The sequence below is a fragment of the Pseudopipra pipra genome, chromosome 1 (genome assembly GCF_036250125.1).
Source record: "Pseudopipra pipra isolate bDixPip1 chromosome 1, bDixPip1.hap1, whole genome shotgun sequence".
NCBI lineage: Eukaryota > Metazoa > Chordata > Aves > Passeriformes > Pipridae > Pseudopipra > Pseudopipra pipra.
In genome coordinates this window covers 145,761,896-145,784,390 of record NC_087549.1, presented here as the reverse complement: position 1 = coordinate 145,784,390, position 22,495 = coordinate 145,761,896, and the positions used below count along the sequence as shown (strand labels likewise).

Here is a 22,495-nt window from a genome sequence, read left to right as displayed (position 1 = left end):
CGTTGAATGGTTTGGGTTGGAAGGGACCTTAAAGTTCATCTTGTTCCAAACCCCTGCCATGGGCAGGGGAACCTTTCACTAGACCAGATTGCTCCAAGTCCCATCCAAACTGGCCTCAAACACTTCTAGTGATGGGGCATCCCTATTACAGTGTCTCCACCACCCTCAGGGAAAAGATTTCTTCCTTACATGCAATCTAAGTCCACTACATTTCAGTTTAAAATTGTTACCCCTTGTCCTGTCACTACAGGCCCTGCTAAAAAGTCTTTCACCCTCTTCCTTATAATAACCCCTGTAGGTTATTATAAGGCTGGAAGGCTCCTATAAAGTCTCCCCAGAGTCTTCTCTTCTCCAGGCTGAACAATCCCTGCTCCCTCAGCCTGCCTTCATAGGAGAGGTATTCCAGCCTACTGAAGATTTTTCAGGCCCTCCTCTGGACTCACTCCAGCAGGTCCATGTCTTCTTTGTTCTGATGAAAATCACCTCTCCCAACCTGCTGGCCATGCCTCTTTTGACGCAGAATATAATTGGGTTTCTGGGCTGCAAGTGCACATTGCCAGCTCATGTCCCAATTTTCACCCCCCAGTATCCCCAAGTCCGGACTGCTCTCAATCCCTTCATCCCCCAGTCAGCACTGCACTGACCCAGGTGCAGGGCCTTGCACTTATCCCTGTTGAACTTCATGAGGTTCCCATTCCACTTGCCTGTCATGGTCCCTCTGGATGGTATCCCTTCCCTCTGGAGTATAAAACCACTTTTTACAAAGATTACAGAACTGATGCAAAGGCTGTGTCTACACTGTGAGGAGATGCCCCAAGGCCACTTTCAAAATCACTTTTGTATCACTTGTGCTGCAACATTAGCTTTTGGTATCTAGCTATTAATGACATGTACTTAAAGCATAGAATCCAATGATTAGCCCAAAAAATGGGCATCTCATGAATATGAAAGATTAGAATAGTACTCAGGAGAGCTGAATGACAATTCTCTGTGCAGGCAGGGGTCTTCTTCAGACAGATTCCTCCTGTCAGGTACTGCATGGTGGCTGACATCAAAAGGAAATCCTTTCATCTTTCTCAGTTGAGATTAGGAAAGCTGCCACATGCTTAGCATTTCTGAAAAATCTGCTGCTGTTTTGGGGGTTAGATACTGTCAGGAGATTATCCCTAAATACTTACTAAATGGTGTTTCAAGTCTTGGGTAAATTTCTACACTTGTTGCACCTCACTTGCACAGTCCACATTGCTTCTAACAGAGCCAGATTAGATCATGTTAAATACCAGACAACACCAAGACCTCAGTTTGCAAGGAATTAGATTTTAAATAGTTCTTAAAACTCTTCACCCAAATACACTGATTTCTCCTGTTGCATAGAAACTGTCACATATAGATTCCATAAATAGGAATGCAAACATCTAAAACAGCTCCATGTATCAGAATGGAATTATAGGGGCATTTATACATTAACTGAAAACAATATTTAACATTCTCAGTAGGAAAGGTGAGACTTACTTCACTGTTCAAAAAACAATACAGGACTGCAACAATCAACCCCTGGAAAGAGACAATATTTCTTAGTTAGTAGGCAACACAAACCTAGGGCGATAAAACTTCTTTTGAGTAAAAACTGTAAAATTTACCTGAAAAGATCCCAAACACAACTCAAAGATTATTTTATAATTATTGGAACTGCGGTCAGGAAATAGAGCAAACACTGTGTAGTGAACTCCAAACAACGGAATAAGCAACAATGTGGATTTTGCAAGTCTCCTGGGCAAATAAAAGAGAAAAAGCTGAAATTTAATGGTAAGCTCTTGTTTTACTGGGATAAGAATATGATGCAATGCAGTTTACATACATCTCGTAAGACTTCAGACTTATAAATACTTAGAGTAATTTATTACAAATTGTTTTCCTTTCAGGCCTGCTATGAGATTAGTCCCACAGTCACCTCCCAAACTGACATGCCAAATTCCATAATATACTTGATCTTGCTGACCTTGCACTCTTCCAAAAGCTACTGAAAGGCTGCAGGGCCTCTCTAAACCATAAGTCCCTTTTCCAGGTACCCCCTGTATAGCAGTGGGGTGTAGGACCCATCCTCTGCTGTGGTTGACTAACAGCCACCTCCCAGCCTGGTTCCATGGCATGGATTTTGGGTGTGGGATTTACTGCATTATTCCACAGGACCACATTCAACAAAGTGTTACGAGCTGATATCAGACCTCTTGAGATATTTTTTACTTGGCATGAAAAGTTCAGATTTGAAAGGAATGATGCCTTCCTGCAAAGTCATACTGACAGATCCTCATGTATGGAAGGTAATATCTCTCTTTTGAAGTTAATTGCTGTTAATTTTTTTTTAAAATGTGCAGCTTCATGGTAAGTTTGTACATTGCATATACACAGCATGCAAATAATACCTAGGAGATGTAATCCAGAATAATCTCAGCTGTGAGATTTTCATGAGCAACTTCAGATTTATCCCCAAGTACTAAAATTTCATAGATTTACTGCTGGTTTTCAGCATATACCATTAACTAATTTTCAATATTGTCAATTACATAACACATTTTAGCAGAAGACACTATGGAAGTTAAGGAAGGAGAACTTTAAATTACTAAGCGGAGCAGCTCTGACAAACTGCCTGTGAAACTACTGAAATGATGAATTGCTAATTATATCTTGTCTGTCACTTACTTCACTCTAATAACATCAGTTTTATATATTATACAGGGCCAGTCATGCACCATTATGGATGTCTGGTATCAGATAAAATTCAAGAAGTTACGATGTTGAGTTCTATAATTCATCACTGTCTTGATTAATATAACTTGATTCAACATTGAAAGGCTGCTGTTGTGAATTCACGTATTTTAACAGAAAATTCAAGGTATTCCAAGCAGTTTTATTTTTTCTGTGTCAGTCTTCATAGCCTTCCTTTGTTCATAATGTCCCAGAGGCTGCATCTGTTTATGTGTAAATAATCAGTTCTGACAACAAAGTTTCTCAAGAATAGTAAAACCCTCACATCTAAAGATTCTACCAGTAAGTGGGACAAATAGGATTTCCTCAGCAGAAGAAATTAATTTACAGCTGGAGGAAATGACACTGGCAGCAAATTTCCTGGTTTCCCAAGTTAAATGGAAAACCGATTTTATTTGAATTTAACCTTATCCACTGCAAAAGTAAAGTGAACAACAAAAAGGGATGGAACCAGTACAAGCAGGTTCAGAAGAAGGGAAGAAAAATGGTGACTTGAATGAGTGGTATACAATTTAGATTTGTATTTCACTCCATTGTTGTTGTAATGATTTTTTTCTAACTGATGTTTCTTTATACTGCACTTACATTTTAGTGAAGGAAAGGGACAGAAAAAATAACCTTATTCTTCTCTGCATTTTAGAAAAAGGCAATCAAATGCTAACAGCAAAGAATTCACAGGACTGAATAATAAAGGACAAGGTTGTTATTAGTGAGAACATTTCATATTATAAAATGCTATAGAAAACTGGAAAATTATGGAACTGAAAGTCAGTCTAGTCACGTTGATTTTTTTGTGGCCCATCAGGTATTCATTTTTTGCATAAAATGTGCCACATTCTTTACAAAAGACATAAGGTTCTACTTCTCTTAGCTTTAAAGTTATTCTTTACTTCAGCACACTATGTTTTATCAGCTTTTAGGACAGAAATTCTGTATTTTTTAAATAAAGAAAAGGTGTCATCCAGGAACACATTTTCAAAGGCCACTTTCATAGTTTTGAATTTTCAGTGTTCATGTCAGGTTTTGTCACTGAAGTATCATATTGACACCCTGAAGTCTCAAACTCAATGTCTATATCTGGGCTTTAAAATAAGACCTACTACCACAGACCCTTGATTGTGGATTATAGTATCCAGCAGATATTATAATAAACAACAATAACTGATACAGCAATATAATAAAAACCAAAATCAATTTTAGCAATGTATTTGAATTGCTGCCAACATTCCCTGATTCTAAAGCTGCGGAAAGACAAGACATTAGCATTTGATGTCCAAACCAAAACACAAAAGAAGAAAGTCTAAACACAAAGGAAGTTGATCTAAATCAGACACAACTGTTTTCCTATAGAAAATAAAGCTGGCATTTTAAATCAAACCTTATACTTAGCTTCTAACTTTCTGGGAACAATGTAACTTCTTTTCAGCTCTTAAAATATATGTAAATATTACAAAAAAGTATTTTAGAAATGAAAAATTAAAAAAAAAATTTAAGGAGGTCCAAGCAAAATGTTTTGAACTTGAGACTTTTGTTATGTCAAAATGAAATATTTATACATCAAAAGAAAGATAATACTCTCCATATATTTTATATCAGCCTATTCATTCATGGATTAAACTCAAAATCAAGCTTGTTGGTCTTTATGAAAGTGACTATTTTTTACTGAATTTATTGTTCGACAAAAATTATATTCTATATTTCAACATAGTGATAACCTTTCTTAAACCATATCTAAAAGTAGTTCTGAATTAAATGTAATCATGGTATCACAGCAATTGTTAGAATATTTCAGCACATGAAACCTCATAGAGATCATTTGGGTTCTGTTTATGATATCTAAAAATATGACTCACTTGTACTGTGATTGGTCATTTCCTCCAACATCTGGAGATCTTAACTTCTGCAGTAAGATTCTTATAATACTAATGAAAAGTATAAAATTCACCTGCAAAGAAAACAAATATAATGGCTATTTCTGACTTCTCCACTCAGTACGCAGCACAAAAAAATGTTTATCAAGTCAGACAAGTCAACTAAGCAGTAAGTTGTGGAACTCCCACCAGAACACATCAAGCTCTGCATTGTCAAACCTACTGTCTGTTTTGGGCCGCACTAGGTTTGTCATGTGAGAGCACCTCTGCATGCCCACCAGTTCTGGTCTGGCTGGCAAAAGTCTCTGAAAGCCCCAGTTGTCAGAAAAACCCTCCTTCCAAAAGCGTAGATGAAGACAAGTTTCCTAGCAGGATGGGACACTGAATGTGATTTGCTGCAGTCAAGCACTGTCCTAAATTGTCACGTGGATTCACAACCGGAACCCCAGAGAGAGTCTGGAACCTCTCTTGCTCCTCACCTTGACTTTCAGTATTTTCTGTCTGAATTAGGGGAAGAGAAGATTGTTACACAGCTGATCTATCTACTCCAATCAAGCACAAAAAGGGCCTCTCACAAATATGTCTTAGATATTGATGCAGACATTATGACTGAAGAAATGACAGAATAGTCAGGGTTGGAAGGGAACTTTGGAGATCATGTAGTCCAACCCTCAACTGAATCCTTTTAGTCCAATTCTCATGATAGCCCTCTAAGGCAGAACAGTAAAATTATTTAGTTCATATTTTATTGAATATTTTATTTCAAAAAACCCACAAACATTAGGACCAGATAATGATCAGTCTAGAAAATCGAAGTATAAAACTCAGTAGATCCTAAGAGTCATTGCCATTATTTCTTCAGCCTGGGCTTTTGGTATCTTGTGATCATCAGCCCTTCTGGTGCTGGGTTGTTTGGTGCAGTCAAGAAAACCTCACTCTAATATAGCATGTCCATACTAAAGTGAGGGAACACTTGGATTCACACCCTCACAGTAACAAAGTGCACCAAAAACCACAGGTACAGCTGTGTAAACAGCTGCATCAAATGCACACATCTTAGAATAAATTAATCTAGATAAAAATTTCTGTCACTGTGAAAATGAAAATTTTATTATTTTAAACTAAATCCATCCCAAAGCCCAAAACCTAGAGATGGGATATGCAAGCAGACAGTGCCTGTCCCACTGCTATAAATCTCTATCTCGATGTATCAGTGAAACTCTTCTTTTTCCAGTCCTAACAATTTGGCTGTAAGCTTTTCAAGTTCAATGAATTTCTGTGTCTTCTCTGGTACAACCTGTACAATTTAGGATGTTAATAACTAAACCATAATCAAAACAATATTTGTCCCTCTGTTTGAAATGACAGGTGAAGGGAAGTGACAGGAACCGACAGGGGTGAAAATTATATCTAGGGGGTCTTTTTTAAGAAGAATAAGAAAGAAATATTAGAAAATACAGGCTTTTGCTGAACTTAACATATGTTTTTCAGGCACATGATTATTTAGAAGGTTTCTTTGATGCAAGACTCCCATAAAGGTACCAGACAGAAGCCTGTTATTGCAGATTGTATCTGCAGACTTAATGCATCAGTGTACACACCAAGGTATATACTTTGTCATATGCATAGGAGCCAATATAAGTGGACAAGGAGAGAGCTTTCATTTTATTATATACTCGTTAGCCACAAAACAAGAGAAGAAAAAAAAATCTTTATTCTGTATTTACAAGGGGAATGACAGAATAATTTCTTGTTCTTCACAAGCATCCCTATTTTCTAGTGTAACAGAATAAACTGTCATCCCCTTGGTTTCTGAGGCATCACATCAACTGCAGAACTACGCTCAGGTGACTCACATTCTTGACTGACATTTATATATTATGTTCAAGTCTTTTTTTCAAACACATACTTTGCTATCTGTAAGCACAATTTTGTATTAATGAAAAACTTACATTCTTGTTTGGAGACTGTAACAGTCCTTGGCACTACTGAGCTTGCAAATCCAGCTAACTGAAACTGGATATCAAGATCTAAAGGGGGCAACTTCCACTGCTTTAGTCCAGTGGACCAAATTAATTTCTCTAGGATTTCATTGAATTAATTATTTTTTAAAATCCTTTGAAGCATGTGTATGATTTAGAATAGTATTTTTCAACAAAATATGAAACAAATAATGCCCAGGAATTTTACTTTTAGTGTTGTAACTTTTCAGTCCCATAAAATCATCTGAGCATAATGCCTTTAAATAACATAGAATATGGATAATGTTCAATGAAGATGTAAGAACAGGAACATGAGAAAATAATGTGAATGTAGAAAAACTACAAGACAGACAAATGATGGCTCTTTAGTGGAGTAACAGCAAGATGCTGCTCATACTCTGTTCTACTTCTGACAATAAGTTTTTGAGTTTAAACACATTGTCTGAGCATGTATCATTTAAACTGGCTTCTTCTTGCTTCTTTCTTTATATTTAATCCCTTACACTACCTGCAATGTGAGATAATAAGAAAAACATTTCTTAGTTACTTTGATGGGACAGAAGTACTGTTTCCACATGAACATCGCTCCTTCCCAAATGAGAGCAGTTTGTGGAAATGGAACTATGGAGAAGGAAGCTATGGCAGCATTTGCTGAATGGAGAATATGGGTAAGAGCACATTAATTTGAAATAGTCACCCCCAGCTAATAACTCTGAAGTGGGCACAGCATGAAGCATGAAAGTCTGCCAAACCATTCTGAAGTCAAAACTGTCATGAGGAGATATCAGGGAAGGTTTCTGATACACTGAATTAACTGGAGCCATTGCCACTTTGCAAAATGGGACCAGAACTTGCTCTCACAATACTGTTGGATAGATCAGACTTTATCTGACTGACCAGTACTCCATTCTCTTAATTCCCAGCTCATTCCCCAGTCTTTGCTAAGATCCATCTTCAATTCAGGCCTGCCAACGTGCCCCGGCGTAACTTCCGTTTCCAGGTCTAGGACTCCTTTGGAAAACATTGCTTTCTGGCACACAAAGTCTCAGCTCTTTACCAGATAGCTCTTTAAAATGAGCATCCAGAGAACAGACTTTCATCTTTCTGTAAACACCAGGTGGTTTGTTTTGCTTTTATCTTTCAGCATATTTTCTTCACTCTGGATCATTCCCGATTCTCCAGCTCCTTTGTGGTACAGGTATTCTCTTCATGCTGTAGAACATCCATTTCTTCATAACATAAAATACCTCTTCTGTGAATCCTTACCTTATGTTATTTCACACATATGCCTACTGTGCTTTCTCTTTAAACTGCAGAATCCACTCTGATGAAGATGATAGGAAGTTCTCTCAAAAGGATTTTTAGCAGGTACAGGTTGAAAGACAAGCCCAAGAGTAATGTGAACTTCTGAAATCTTGTGTAATCTAATAAAGCCCCAGTTTTACTGCCTACAATGTTAAAAATGAGGCAAGTGTACCTAAAAATATATCAATTTGCATTCTGACTGTTTTCAGAAATGGATGTGTATTCATTTATGCCCAAAGTTAATTACACAATAATTAAACTGAATAGGAATATTATTATACTACCCCAGTAATTCTAATGAGCTCCACACAGGAAAAGTCCTGTGAAACATTCTCAAATGGTATTGTTTTGCAAATACTTCATGTTCAATATATATATATCAGTAGGTTACCAATTAAAGAAAGATATACACAGTCATAGTTTTTTATGACTGCAATAATATCAGATTCTCAATTCAAGTCTATCCACTTACACACAAAATCAAATCTGCAATTCATTGAAAAGTATAATTAGATTTTTGCTTCCTCCAGGCTCATAAACAGGAGAAATGTTAAAGAAAGAACAACATACAAATAAAAACAACTGCTCATTTAATAGAAGGCAGATAAATTTTAAAGGCAACAAATTTTAATGGCCTTGGCATCTGTTTAACATTTCTCCTACAGCACAATTTCTTTTCATTAAAACAGAATTCTTGCCTATCTGTAACTAGCAGTAAAGAATAATGGCTATATGCACTGCAGAATGCTGAACAGATCTATAATTCATGCTTCAAAGTTTACTTACTATAATAGAAATTAAAATTGGTATTCGTATAACCCACCAGGGACCACCATGCTCATTTGTATCCCAGCAACTACAAAAAAAAAAAAAGAGTGAAAAAGATGTTGACATTAATATCATCTGGCAAGCAAGACCTATGAGGAAAATGATTTTTTATATGCGAGTCAAAGCACACTAAAATAATGCCTGTTCTAGCCTAGAATTTGGCATTCAATAACTTCCTGCTTTTAAGTTTGTTTCTTGTTTTATTATGAATACTCCATTCCTCCACTTGAAACACTGCAACCAGGTGTGGAGTCCTCAGCCTAAGAAAGATGTGGACCTGTTAGAAGTGGTCCAGAGGAGGCCATGAAGATGTTCAGAGGGCTGAAGTACCTCTCCTACAAAGGCAGGCTGAGAGAGCTGGGGACTGTTCAGCCCAGAGAAGAAAAGGCTCCAGAGAGATCTTGTGTGTTTTCAGAACTTAAAGGGGGCTTATAAAAGACAGGGAGAGGGACCAGGGAGAGTGATTTTGACCAGATATGTTGTGATAGGATAAGGGGGAATGGTTTTAAACTAAAAGAGGAGAGATTTAGATGTTAGGAAGAAATCCTTTACTCACAGAATTTAGGTTGGAAAAGACCTCCAAGATCATCAAGTCCAACCTTTAACGGATCATCATGTTTCAACCAGACCATGGCACTAAGTGCCACATCCAGTCATTTCTTGAACACCTCCAGGGATGGTGACTCTACCACCTCCCTGGGCAGTTCATTCCAATGCTTGACAACCCTTTCCATGACAAAATTCTTCCTCATGTCTAATCTGAACCTCCCCTGATGCAGCTTGAGACTATGTTCTCTTGTCCTGTTGCTTGTTACCTGGGAGGGGAGACTGACTCCCAACTGGCTACAAACTCCTTCCAGGGACTTGTAGAGAGTGATAAGGTCTCTCCTGAGCCTCCTTTCCTCCAGACTAAACACCCCCAGCTTCCTCAAACACTCCTCATAGGACTTACTCTCTAGAACCTTCACCAGCTTCATTACCCTGCTGTGGACAAACTCTGTCACCTCAATGTCTTTCTTGAAGCGATGGGCCCAGAACTGGACACAATACTCAAGGTGCATTACTCTGAGCTATCAAGGCACTGGAACAGGTTGCTCAGAGAAATTGTGGATGCCCCATCCCTGGAAGTGTTAAGGCCAGACTGGATGTAACCTGGTCTAGTGGGCCCATGGCAGGGGGAGTTGAAACTAGAGGATCTTGAAGGTCCCTTCCAACCCAAACCATTCTATGGTTCTATGAAATCAGTTAAAACATCAGGCACTCTAAGCTGTATCATTAGACATTGTGGGGGACATTGGCCTTTGAAGACACCAAGCTCAGTTTCACTTTGTGTAAGGACATTTTTCCAATATGCACTTAACAGTGGCTTCTGGGTAGCAGGAATGGATATTTAGGTTACAGACGACTAGAACTGCTCTAGGAAAATGTGAAAATGAACCTGAAGCTTCATCTGAAAGACTGTATATTTAATTTTCACTGTGGGCTCAGCACTTTTGATCCAAATGGTCACAGTGCTCTGAAAGGTTAGTCATATTAAAGATTTATTACCCTTCAGAGTTCCTCTGTAATCACAATGACAAAGGAAAAAGAAATTTGCCTTTGGTTTACATGTTAGAGGTCTTGTAAAGAGAGGTTTAAAATTACGTAGGACATGATTTTTCAGTTTAATTACAGAATCAGTTGCAAAATATTAGTTAGTCTGGCAAAACATGACTGTGAAAACTGTTTGTCTCATCAGCTAGGATTTCTCTCCAATTCCCTGGAGCCAGCCCCAGCATCCAGTCTGATCTTCCTACAAAATTCTTATCTCAGTTCCCCTTTTCATGCCAGGAGCCAGGCCTAGCTCTGGCCAGCTATAGTTTTACCTGATTGTGTGCATCTTATGTAAGTTTACATCACATCACTTCACTTCCTACGTCCCCACTGCCATTTTAAATATTATTGCTTTGATTTCCTAAGCATATAGCTTTAAATGTGGGTGTCAAGGGGTAACATTAGTCATAACCTCTCTCTGCCCTCTCTGCCCTTTGAGTTTTTCAAATAAACAGCAAACATAAACCCACGCTGAAGAGCTCCAAACACCTGTCCCTTTATTGCCATCTGAAATATCAGTTCTGTGCTCGTCCCCTTCAGAAGAGCAAACCACCTTTGTGTGAACACCACTGCATCCAAGGCAAGGATTATACTGGCACAGATGGAGGCTTTAAGATTTTTCTCCCACATACACTTACCCAGTGTCCTCTAAAATGATCCGAGTCACTGTCCACGTAATAATGAATATGGTAGGAATTCCTGAAAAATGCCAAAGAGCACGATCACAAAAATATAAGTTCACCAAAAAAAAGTTCAGCCTGCTAGTAATCAATTATTCCCCAGACACACAGCATATATAAACAGTTCATTGAATGGAGGGAGAGGCTCATCTGATGAGCTACATGATGTCAGCAACATATTACAAACAAAGGCTGCAGGGAAGTGGATTTATTTCTTACAAAAATGCAGCCATAATGACTAATATGCAAAACCCATGCTTTTCTTAGGTTTCTTGCAATCTTTCAGAGTGACTTACAGGGTGACAGATACAAGTTGTGCATTACCAATGCACTTCCAAGGACTGCAATGTAAAATCAAAGTATAAATCATTTCATAAGGAACCTTGCCCACACACTGGTTTATTCCCATTTCCCAGCAACACCTAAATGTTTTATGACCACCTATTACTGGAAGCTTTAAAGTGCTCCATATAAATATCATTGCACTTTCTTTTAGGGAAAGTATTTAAAACCAGATGAACAATATCTCTGAGCTTTCCAAAAAGGCAAATAATGTAATATAGCTCACAGCTTTGCAGCTTAATTTTATTTTTCCTCCTAAACAAGGACAGCTGAACCATGTGTTTTCTGGTGGCAGTCCTTGCACCATCCTATATCCTGAACAACCCCTGGGCATGGTGCAGATTGGCGCAGGTCAGAGCTGTGCCAGGGAGAAAGCCAGCAGTTATGCTCCAGCAGTTTTGTGCCTGCTCTCTCCCGTGGTACAGCAGCTGTAACCTGTGCTGGAGCTGAACTGAGGAACTTGGGAGTCTGAGGAGTCACCCAGGAAAAAGAGCAGGACTACCTTGGTATGAAATATTGACCCTGACTAATACATACATACAGCAAAAAAAAAAATTATTGGATGATATTTAAATTCTTACCCCATCCTATCAGCAGGTAGATTGTGAAGTGTCTGTTGGGGGAGAATATTAGCACAAGGAGGATGTGGAGGTAAAGTCCTTCAACTAAGAGCCAGTAGAAGTTTGCCATAACACCATACTGAAAAAATACCAAAATTGCCTTGCAGCCCACCTGAAATATGAGAATAGGGATCAATTTGTTGCAGGAAAGATGCTGTATTATTCTGTTATTAATATAGCCTATAGATCTTAGCTATTTGTGTAATATTAGTAACCCAGGTCCAGTAGAAATTTTTTTCTTCAGTTATTCAAATTGGGACATAGTAAACGTTACTATATATATAGAAAGAAAATTAATTATTAAACAAATATTTAGAAGACTCTCATTGCAAATTTGCTCAGAAATGTTAAAAACTTCATAGAATAAATATTGAAAAATATGTTGGTTATAAATAAATGCATATATTTGCAACAGTTTGTAAATGAATGGCTATTAGATTAAATGATTATCTATTTTGAAGCTAATAAATATATTCTAATCCCAGCTGGCTTCTCAACACAGTAAAAATTAACAAAGAAACTGCTTTATGAATTTTTAAAGGCTAAATGGGAAATTGAGTGAAAAATATAACTTTACGTGATGAATACTCTAAATAGACTGAGAAGAAAAAGTTGACTGGACTTTTAAAAATTATGTTTTCCCTTTAGAAAATGCTTTAGTGTTTCTTGATTAACAAAACATGTAGGCTTGTATCATAAAATGATACTTATAATGTGTGTGTTGCTTTTCAGAATTAATTTTCAGATGTCTGTGCTGCTGATGTTCCCTGGTGCTGGCTGCTGCTACTTTGGCACTTCCCAGCAGGAATCTGGGGTGTGAGAATTGAATATGAAAATATTTCTGCTGAGAATGTGCTGAGAAATGTGATGATATGGTAAAAGAAGCAGACTAAACAAACCGGACCAAATAAAATCTCTCGTTTCTCACGGCTTTTCTCACTCCTCCCTTTTAAATACCCTACACACCTCCACTTTTTCTGTTAAAATTCCAAGTACACCTGATACCTAAGCAGATAAACTTACCCATTCAGTGACTGATTCCTCTCTCTAAATATTGATATCTATTAAGACATGAGATGCAGTCCCCAGCTGCTAAGTCAGAAGGGCATAGATGACATTAGAGATACTTCTTCGTATCCAGCAGCCCCCTGTGGTGTCTCAGATATCTCAGTGCATCCCAAGTAACATACATGCCTATATTTATGCCTGTGAACATGCCTACACAAACAACTAAGTAGCAGCCCAAAGGCCTGAATTCATCTCATCTATAAACTTTCAAGGACCTAAGAACTTCTGATTACCCCTGGCAGTCTATCTAAGAGCAACTTTGACTGCTTGGGGTCTACTAACTCAGTTCCTATTTTTCTCCATTAGAAATATCCCAGAATATGAATTTCTACATACAGCTTGGTATGCTGTATGTATGTCTTGTTAAGCACTTCACATTTTGGGATGCAGTGGCTTCATCGAGACAAAAATATCTTCTTACATATTTTTCTCACAAGCTTAAATTGTAATATATTAAAATCAGAAGGTATTCTTGACTGAAACAACAGGGACAGAGAATGGAGAATATCATATAGTGGTCAGTTTTTTAACAGCAAGACTTGAGATTTTTCTAATCCCTGTGCATGAAAATGCAGTACACATATCAGCTTGCTAAGAATGCAGATGACAACACTTCTGTCATAGCCTGAAAGTACAGAGGAGTTAATGAAGACACCTCCTGCAAATATTTAATTTCCTGAGTTATTTCTCTCCCTCCATTGACACCTGTCCAATTCCTGCACCCTTGATAAAGCTGCTGGAACACTTCCAGACCAGCTACCTTTAATCACTCCCAGCTGATGGCACTCCTGTTTGTCTTCAACTCTCCCAGCTGATTAATGCAGTGGCCATATTTATTCTGCACTGTAGATGGTTATGATTTGTCTTGGCAGATGACATGGACATGCAAACGTTAACATCTACTTGTGCTGCAACCTTCTTTCTCTGTCTGCTTCTAACAGAATTGTCTACACTGACACCTTGGTATTCCTAAATATTGAAAAGGATCAGGGAGGAAAATTTAGTGACAATCCAATATTACACCAGGTAGCAAATGAGGTTTCTTACCCATGAGGTTTGATCCTCTGGACAGTGAGCTGTGTTGGAGCTGGAATAGAGAATATCATCCTTGACTAAAACAGAGATTGCTCTTAGAATGAAAGAGAGGAACAGGTTCAGATGGATGTAGTTCCGAGTACAATGAAGTTTTCTAAGAAGAGATTCAAAAACAGGCGTTTTAGATTATGATGCAGAAATTGTTGAACAGACTTCTATTTTCACTCTCACCTGGAACAAACCAACCTTCTTGAAACTTCTGGTGATGGGTAACGTTCAGATGTCTATAATCCTCTGTATTAAATGCATTGTTAGGTTTTAGAAATTTTGAAAATGCACGATCTGCCTGTATCATTTGCTGGTAGAGTATAACCATGAGTGACTCAATCTTTTTCAGAGGTATTCCAAATATAATTATGGGTTACCTATCTGCTCTGAATAGTCTGTGACTATTTAAATATTGAAAAAATCTGATGTCAGACTGAAATGCTTACAGAACTTGACATAGGAATAGTCCATCAGAGGAACGAGGTTCTGGCAAACTCTACATATTATGTGTTGTTTGCAGTGAGGTGGGGCTCAGTCTCTTATGCCATGACTCAAGAGAAAGGATGAGAGGAATGGCTTTAAGCTGCAACAGGGGAAGTTCAGATTAGATATTTGATCTTTTCTTTTTCCTGCAAGAATGTTCAGGCATTGGAATAAGTTGCCCAGGGTGGAGTCTGTCTCTGGAAGTGTTCAGGAGGAGCCTGGATGTGGCACATGTGGACACAGTTTAGGGATGATTGATAAGGTTGCTAGGTTGACGGCTGGACTAGATGATCTTGAAGGTGATTCTGTTATTTACAACTCCACTTGGACAAATTAATGATTACCTTTGATTACAGTAACCCTGGAGACTACTCAGAAGCTTCTGCAAAATACGGCCGCCCACTTGTCCGGTGTTGTGACCGGCATCCTACTAATACTCAAGAGCAATTCAAGCTGTTGATTTTAATAATGAAATAGAAAATGCTTTATATAATCCATTCCTAAATGGCTATTCTTTCTTACATCAGCTGTAATGTCTGTAAATTTGTGAAGTGCTTTGAAACTTTTTAATATTATCAGTGCTAGCAAAAATCAAGACAGCATTACATTATTGTCAGCTGTTTAAATGAGAAAAGTGTAAAACCAATGCATTTTCTAAATATATGAGCAATCAGACAACAGTTAAAGCCACCTTATCATTGTTAGTTTACTCATGAAAAATACATACCGGAAAAGGCAAAGAATTATACTCCCTGTTGTAAGAGCAATCAGAGATACGCTGTGTCCAAGGGTATAAATTGCTTTCACCCTCACATAGAAGTTGACCTGAACAGAAAAATATATATGCAGAAACCACTTACTAATATGTAAAATTGACTGTGAAGTGATATAATTGACCATTAAATAGCTCTGAAGGCTACAGCATTATTTTCACTCTCTGCTCTACAGTACATGATGAGGATGTTATATCTCTATTCCAACACATTTTTTGCAATGCAGCATCTCTAGCCAATTGACTTCAGTAGAAAATTCAGCCTCAGGAACTCAAGACTTAGACACACAAGCTGGTACCATTCCAGTTGATTATACCATGTCAATGAAGTCAAAGAAAGCATCAGATTCATACACTTCCATAAACACAAACTAGGAAGAATGAACCAGTTAAAGAATGGATTATCGCTAAAAGAGATAATTTCTCTCAGCCCTTCTGCTCTAGTGAACTTTGTAATGCATGTATACATGAATTTAATTTTAAAGACTTGTTTAAATCTCATTAATTTACCATTCTAAATAGTCAAGTACTTTACTAAATTCTGACCCCAAACAACCCTTTCGTTCTTTAGTAGTTTGCTACAACTTGGAAAGGAAATTTTTCAACAGAACAAAAACAGGCTGAAATGCCCAATCTGCTGATTGACTTCAGTTATCTTTAAATTTACCCACTCATATTACATATAAGTCCTATTCTGAATGACAACATCAAGAAAAATAATGCTAAATATTCTCAGAATTAATCTGCTTCATTTCTGCTTACAACAAAAACATTAGACTGACTTAAATTTCCATTCAAGCTAGATAAAATATTTAAAGCTTTTTATAATGTTACGAAATTAGAAATTTTAATAGCAGTGCAGAAAGTGATATGGATAACAGACAGAATTTCAATATTTAGTGCACATAGTTATCACTAACCTTCTCAAATAATGTTTGTAAAAAGTAGCAAGGAAGCAATACTTTTAGATAAACTAAGATAGCAAAAGGAAGTGCAAATCACCTAATTCATTTATTTTTATATCATTAAAAGGCCAAGTAAAGAGGTAATTTTAGCAAACCTGATTCGTGACGAAATTAGCTGAACATCCACTTTGCGCATATTATACAGATGTGGAAAAGATGAACTGAAATGTGAAATGAAGAATCTCACAAGTGCACTGTTGTAGATATGGTTGAAGGGGAAAAATATGGGAAACAACTGCCAGAGATCATAAGTGCATTCATAGCAGCTGTCCTGCTTGTTAGGAGCTGAAAGTGGTATACACAGTGTCACAGGAAACAAAAATCTCTTTTAAATTGGAAAAGTAAGCTGTGATGACCTTTTTGACAACTGTCCTGACATGTTAATGTTTTGTTTGCTTTACTTCAGAAAGAAAGAAGGAAAATATGGACTTAACAAAGTTTCCAGTGTCATCTGAATGACCACAAGAGAGTTCCCTAGACAAAATCCTGAATAAATCCTGTCTTCTTTTTTTTTTTTTTTTTTTATTTTGTGTCCCTGACTGACTGAAATAGTAAAATCTGAAGCATTACTTAATTGATCTCTATAAAGAATCTGGTGTATATCTGCAGAGCCCTACTACACTCCTACTACACTGTGGGTATGAATCATAGGCTCTATTTCACTGAGCATTAGGTGTCTACACTGCAAATATAAACATCTCAGGAAATGTAGGGTCTCTTCATAGGGTCTTCTAGGAAGGACTTCTTGTATTTATGTCAGCAGTCAACATGGACTTCTTTGGATATACTTCTAGAGACAGTGAAGAGGCCCAACAGTGACTAATTCAAGTGCAGCTACCCAGAGTGTACCAACATTTGTCCTTCTATGGACACCCATGTGAATCCTGTGTTTGGTAAATAGGACTCTTAAGTAGTGCAATAATTCTGAATGGAATACTAAGCACAGAATTATTGCCATTGTGACTTTTTTTTTTTTGCAAATGAAATTTATCTTTCTCAAATCTGGGACATTTATGTGGTGGATGTTAAGAACTTTTTGATTTGGAGGCAATTCAGGCTTCTATTTGTATATTCGGTAGAATATACAGTAGATATGGGGTCTTCAAATGCCAATAAGATGATGACAGAGCTTGTTGTGGAACTGCTGTGCATCATTTCTAAGCTTTACACTTTATTTGCTACTCCTGTTGTGCACAAGGTCAAGAAATAAGATTCCTTTTCTTCCAGAATACTGTTGATGGGGAAATGGGGGTGCCAAAATGTTGTCATTTATTGGAGAAGCCTTTTTCTATGGTTTTGCAGAACATGTCAGGTTGAATAAATGAAGGAGGGTGCTCAAAGTATTTGTAGAGTTCTTGATGCCATGGGCTTCTGTAATTACTGCTGAGAAACCGGTTGTCACTATATTCCCAAAAAACTGCCTGGAGAATGGCTGATGTTCCTTTTGCTATGATAGAAGCCAAATTAAGAAGTGTAGGGATGATGTGCAGTACTTGTCTGTAGGCACAGTTTTTAGAGCTCTTCAAAAATGAGCCAAAGTGGGGAGTGTAATTCTGCCATTCTAGCAGGGAACTGAAGAGCAGTTCTTTAGAACTGATTTTGTGTGTAGTTACGTTAATTTCAAAAAAATATTTTTAGAATTGTATTTGAAAACAATTTTAGAAACATTGTTCACTATTGTTAATGCTGAGTGGAAAATTCCTCTTTCACTTTCATGGAAAAAATTGATTGGTGGAGACACACTTTTAAAAGTGACAGTGATGTTCAACATCACGTTACTGCAGAGCAGAGACAGGTGTCTCCCCAGGTATTCTAAAACCACACACATACCACCTGGTAAGAGTGCACGCAGGGGCACTTTACATCTCTCCCATCTTCTTATCTTGGGGAACTACCAAGTAGCTTAACAAATCCTGACATGTTAAAATAACCATTGGCCTCCTGTAATTTGTATTTTTTTAATAGCCTTCAAAAGGGAAGCACCTCAACCTGGACTTCTGAGGTAAGTTGTGTCCTGGCCCTTCACATTACCCAGTAGAAATTACCTCCTCCCTCTTTTTCTGATTTCTCATTGTGCTAGAAAATCTTAAAGCAGCTATAAGGCTCCTTTCTGCTGCTGAGCCACAGTGTGCTATGAGTTGATTATATGATTTGCTTCAAAAACAGTCTTTGGTTTGCCTAAGAGGAAAAATAACTCTGAGGCAAGAAATATGTGAGACTGATACATTCCAACTCATGCATCTGCTATATTCCAGACTAGTTGCCTCTGGCTAGATATTAAACCTTCTCCCATCACCTCCTTGGTTCATTCCCTTGTGCTTCCTCTCACACCTGACACTTGGGCTGGGCCTTTGTCCTGGGTTTGCCTGGGAAAGAGTTGATTTCCTTCCTAGCAGCTCATAGGGTGCTGGTTTGGATTTGTGATGAAAACCCTGTTGATAACATGGGAATGTTTTAGCTATTGCTCAACAGTGTTCCTTTTCCTGCTTCTCAGGCTGCTCCACCAGTGGGGGCTGGGGGACCACGAGAGTTTGAGAGGGGACAGAGCTGGGACAGCTGACCCCAGCTGACCAAAGGGATATCCTAAACCATATGGGTTCATTGTCTTCCAATTGCTTCTTCTGATGCAATTATTTGCAATGCAACAAGTTTGCTGCTAATAAAACAGTGACCACTTGTGTTGTCATGTCATTCTCTCATCTATGTATTGCATTTTTATTATGTTAATAATCCTTTAAGAGGTCTAAGCATATCAGATATAGTGAGAGATTTTATATTCTCACTATTTATATTTTTTTGGTCTTGTCTTGGAAGCTTTTGTTTAGGAAATATATAAATTGTTTGGTGCTAAATATATCAAACTTCTGTCTGTGTTTAGTCTACATTGCCTTTGCTCACTTTTCCATACTTTTTCCCATCTTTTTCAGAAGGAATTGCACTTCTACATTCTTTTTCTCTCCTAATTCTTTTCACAGGCTCAGCACCTATTCTACTGTCACAAATTAGAACACAGGATCAAGGGATTTACAGATCCTCTGTCACTATTTTCTTTAGGTGGCACGTGCTAAGATGTTTATAGGAATGATTCTGGACCAGAAGTAATCACTGGGAAATTGCAGTAAGACAAATGTTCCCATGGGAAAGGCTTGATTCTGATCTGTTGCTTTTGCCAATAAAGTATACTGCACAAGGTTTTTGACTGACCTGTCTGTAATAATGCCTCCAGAACTTCCTGGAGATTTATATCTAACTCACAACCTTTTGGTGTTCATGGTTAAGTGGATAAATTGCCAGCTTTGGAGGCTGTCAGTTTGCAAATGCATCAAATAGACAGAAAGAATAGCATATAAAACAAAAAAAAAAAAAAAAGAAGGATGTTATTTTAAAAAAATGTTCAGAAACGTTTGAAGAGAAGAAAGTAGCTCAAATGAATTTCCAGGCAGTCTCAGAATTCCACACAAATTTGTCTAACTGCATTTCTGAGATTACTTTTATGTCAATGGAGTGAATTTCCAAAGTCAGTAGTAAAATCATCTGCTAAAGGACATGGTGAATGGTCCAGAAATCCCCTGAAGGCAGTAAAGGTTTCCCACCAGAGACATCTTTGACTTCAGTTGTCTCATGCTTTAGATATTAGCAACTTTCAACTGGGATAATTTTAGTCCTTAGAAAATATCTGATGGCCAGTTCCATGGCACTGGTAAGAAACACAGGAGACATCATATTTGCATCCTCCCTGCCTCTCTGTAAGCACCATTTGTCACCTCTATGGGCAGTCTGAACTATGTTTCACTGTGTCTGTAACATGGAATGTTGAAAGATCCTTCACCTTGTCAATTTTTGAAGGCACCATAAAACCTCATTTTCAAGCTGGGAGCTGGACTATTGTCTAGTAACTCCCCCTGTGGACGTAGATGCATAAATTGCATTAAACTCCACAAACTTACCAAAATTGTTGCCATCTGTAAACAAACTTGCATGACAGATGTTATTACAGAATTGAAAATATTACTTTAAATATATTCCTGCCTTTAGACTATGGAATAAGAGAATTTTTTTTGTACTTTGGCATAAAGAAAGTAGCTGTTAAAGCTGCAATGGGTTGATTGAAACACGCCCGACAAGAAAGCTGGATTTGTTTAATTCTTTTGTCATTCCAGACCATCTTGAAAAATCTGTCTAGATTTGATTTCAGAAAAACTCCATTGACTGACACTTTTGAAACTGGACCTATCTGATTTAAGAATTCTTAAATGAAGGGAAAAAAAGGTTAAACCCCACATGAACTTACTAACAAACATCAGTTGCCAGCCACACTGCTACAACTATGCCTGTAATTTAGCCTCTAGCTCTGTTCTCTGAGCTTGACAGGAGCTGTCAGGCAGGCTGCATGGAAAGGGACTCCCGTCCCCCTTCTCTCCCAGAGACAACAGAAGAGATTGTCTTCCTCCAGAAAAAAAAAAACTATGTTATTTAATAAAGTGTTTCTGGCATTCTGTACACAACAAATAGTCTGGCTAAAATCAAAACAAGACCCCTGTGTACTTCTAGGCCAGCACAGCAGCTGTTGGTATCAGCAGGACTGAGTCTGTCTGCTGGCCATTCATCTGCCAAAAGGGTGACTGTGAAATAGCTGCATGGAGATATGTCAGCAAGGAAGACAATCAGCTGGGAGTGCTTTGATCTTACCTTAATACTGACCATGGTCATTTTGTTCAAGCTAAGTACAAGTAAATAGGAAATAATTACACAATTGAAATTATTTTATCACATGACAGAGATTTTTAATTATTCTCTATTCTACACTTGTAATGGTGGAAAAGAACACATTTCCTTCTTTTCAAACAATTTTATTGGTTTAGTTTTATAATGGTCAGAAGTCTTAAATGCTTTAAAATTTTCTACTGATCAGAGATTAATCTTGCTCCTCAAAGTGTTGCAGAACTTAGTAAACACTAACCCATTTTTAATCCATTACATCAAAAATTACAGTTTTTCAAATTCAGGTGTTTTGATTTTCAAAAAAATTTAGATGATTGGAATGTTCTAGATGATTAGCATGAAGCACTTTATCAGCATCAAAGACAATGCAATCATGCTGCTGCTTAAATTTCTTGCATCAACATAAATAGAGGTGTCTTAATTTGCCTGTAAAGCCTCTATAACTTTTACTGACTCAACAAAAAAAATTAGTAAATGGTGTTCTCAAATTATATGCTAATTAATATACCCATGACCCCTATAAAGACAAAGAATTAAATTCCACATTGTGTTGGGGCAGTTGAAAACCAGGAATTTGATTGGACTAATATTGACTTAGTTAAAGCTATTAGATATTTGTCATTCATCTTTATTTTACCTGGTACATTTAGAAACAAACTCTTTATATTGCATTGCTGCAAAAGAAACAGGCAAAGCAATACCAAATCTAATGGCACATAAAAATCCATGTCTTTTATGTAAGATGGGCGTATCTTGTTTCTTTCTTACTACTCTGTCTGAACTATAATCAGCCAGGTCTCAACTAACCTTCAGCTTTAACCTCTGAACTAAAAAAAAAATAGTGCAGGATTGGCAGGAGTAAAATGACTGCAACAACAGTATGGATTGACCAAAACGGAATTTCAAACTGAATTATATTTCTAAAATGTTATAATACAGAAGAAATATCAAAACGGCTTTAGATTTTACAGCTGTATTCAAAGCACAAACTGATTCGAATCACACACATGACATTGAAATACCATTAGGAAATTGAAATGACATAAACTTTTCTGCAAGTCTCACAAAATCAGTACTTTTGCAATGGTAGTAAGAACAGTTGCCTCTGCAAAATATTCATGGGATTATCTGAGCAATACTGATTCCAAAACTGAAACCTGATAACTTATTTCTAAAGTTCTGAGAAAAATATTAATATTAAAACCACTAAGCTAAACTCAATAGGTGGTCAGGCACAGAAAAAAATCAGTAGCTTATGATTTTCAGAAAACAAATAATGGAAATGTTTACAAAAATCATAAATGCTTTCTAAAAATCTAATCCTAAAATTTTTCCTCTTCTTTTGTGGCTACCTAATGTTAATAGGTTTTAAAAGGGTACAAACCCCCACACTTATAAAAATAAATTGAATTCGT

General features: G+C 37.3%; 1 protein-coding gene across 1 annotated transcript in view; it reads right to left on the bottom strand.

Annotated features, from left to right (window-relative positions):
* Window positions 1–22,495, bottom strand: part of VIPR2 (vasoactive intestinal peptide receptor 2) — a 52,591-nt gene that overhangs the window by 5,643 nt on the left and 24,453 nt on the right. The window contains exons 5-12 of the mRNA XM_064637914.1: window positions 15,349–15,446; window positions 14,103–14,244; window positions 11,949–12,099; window positions 10,984–11,044; window positions 8,711–8,780; window positions 4,620–4,711; window positions 1,641–1,770; window positions 1,513–1,554 (exon numbers count right to left, since the gene is read on the bottom strand). Coding sequence (XP_064493984.1) covers window positions 1,513–1,554; window positions 1,641–1,770; window positions 4,620–4,711; window positions 8,711–8,780; window positions 10,984–11,044; window positions 11,949–12,099; window positions 14,103–14,244; window positions 15,349–15,446 — 786 coding nt within the window. The remainder of the gene's footprint in view (window positions 1–1,512; window positions 1,555–1,640; window positions 1,771–4,619; window positions 4,712–8,710; window positions 8,781–10,983; window positions 11,045–11,948; window positions 12,100–14,102; window positions 14,245–15,348; window positions 15,447–22,495) is intronic.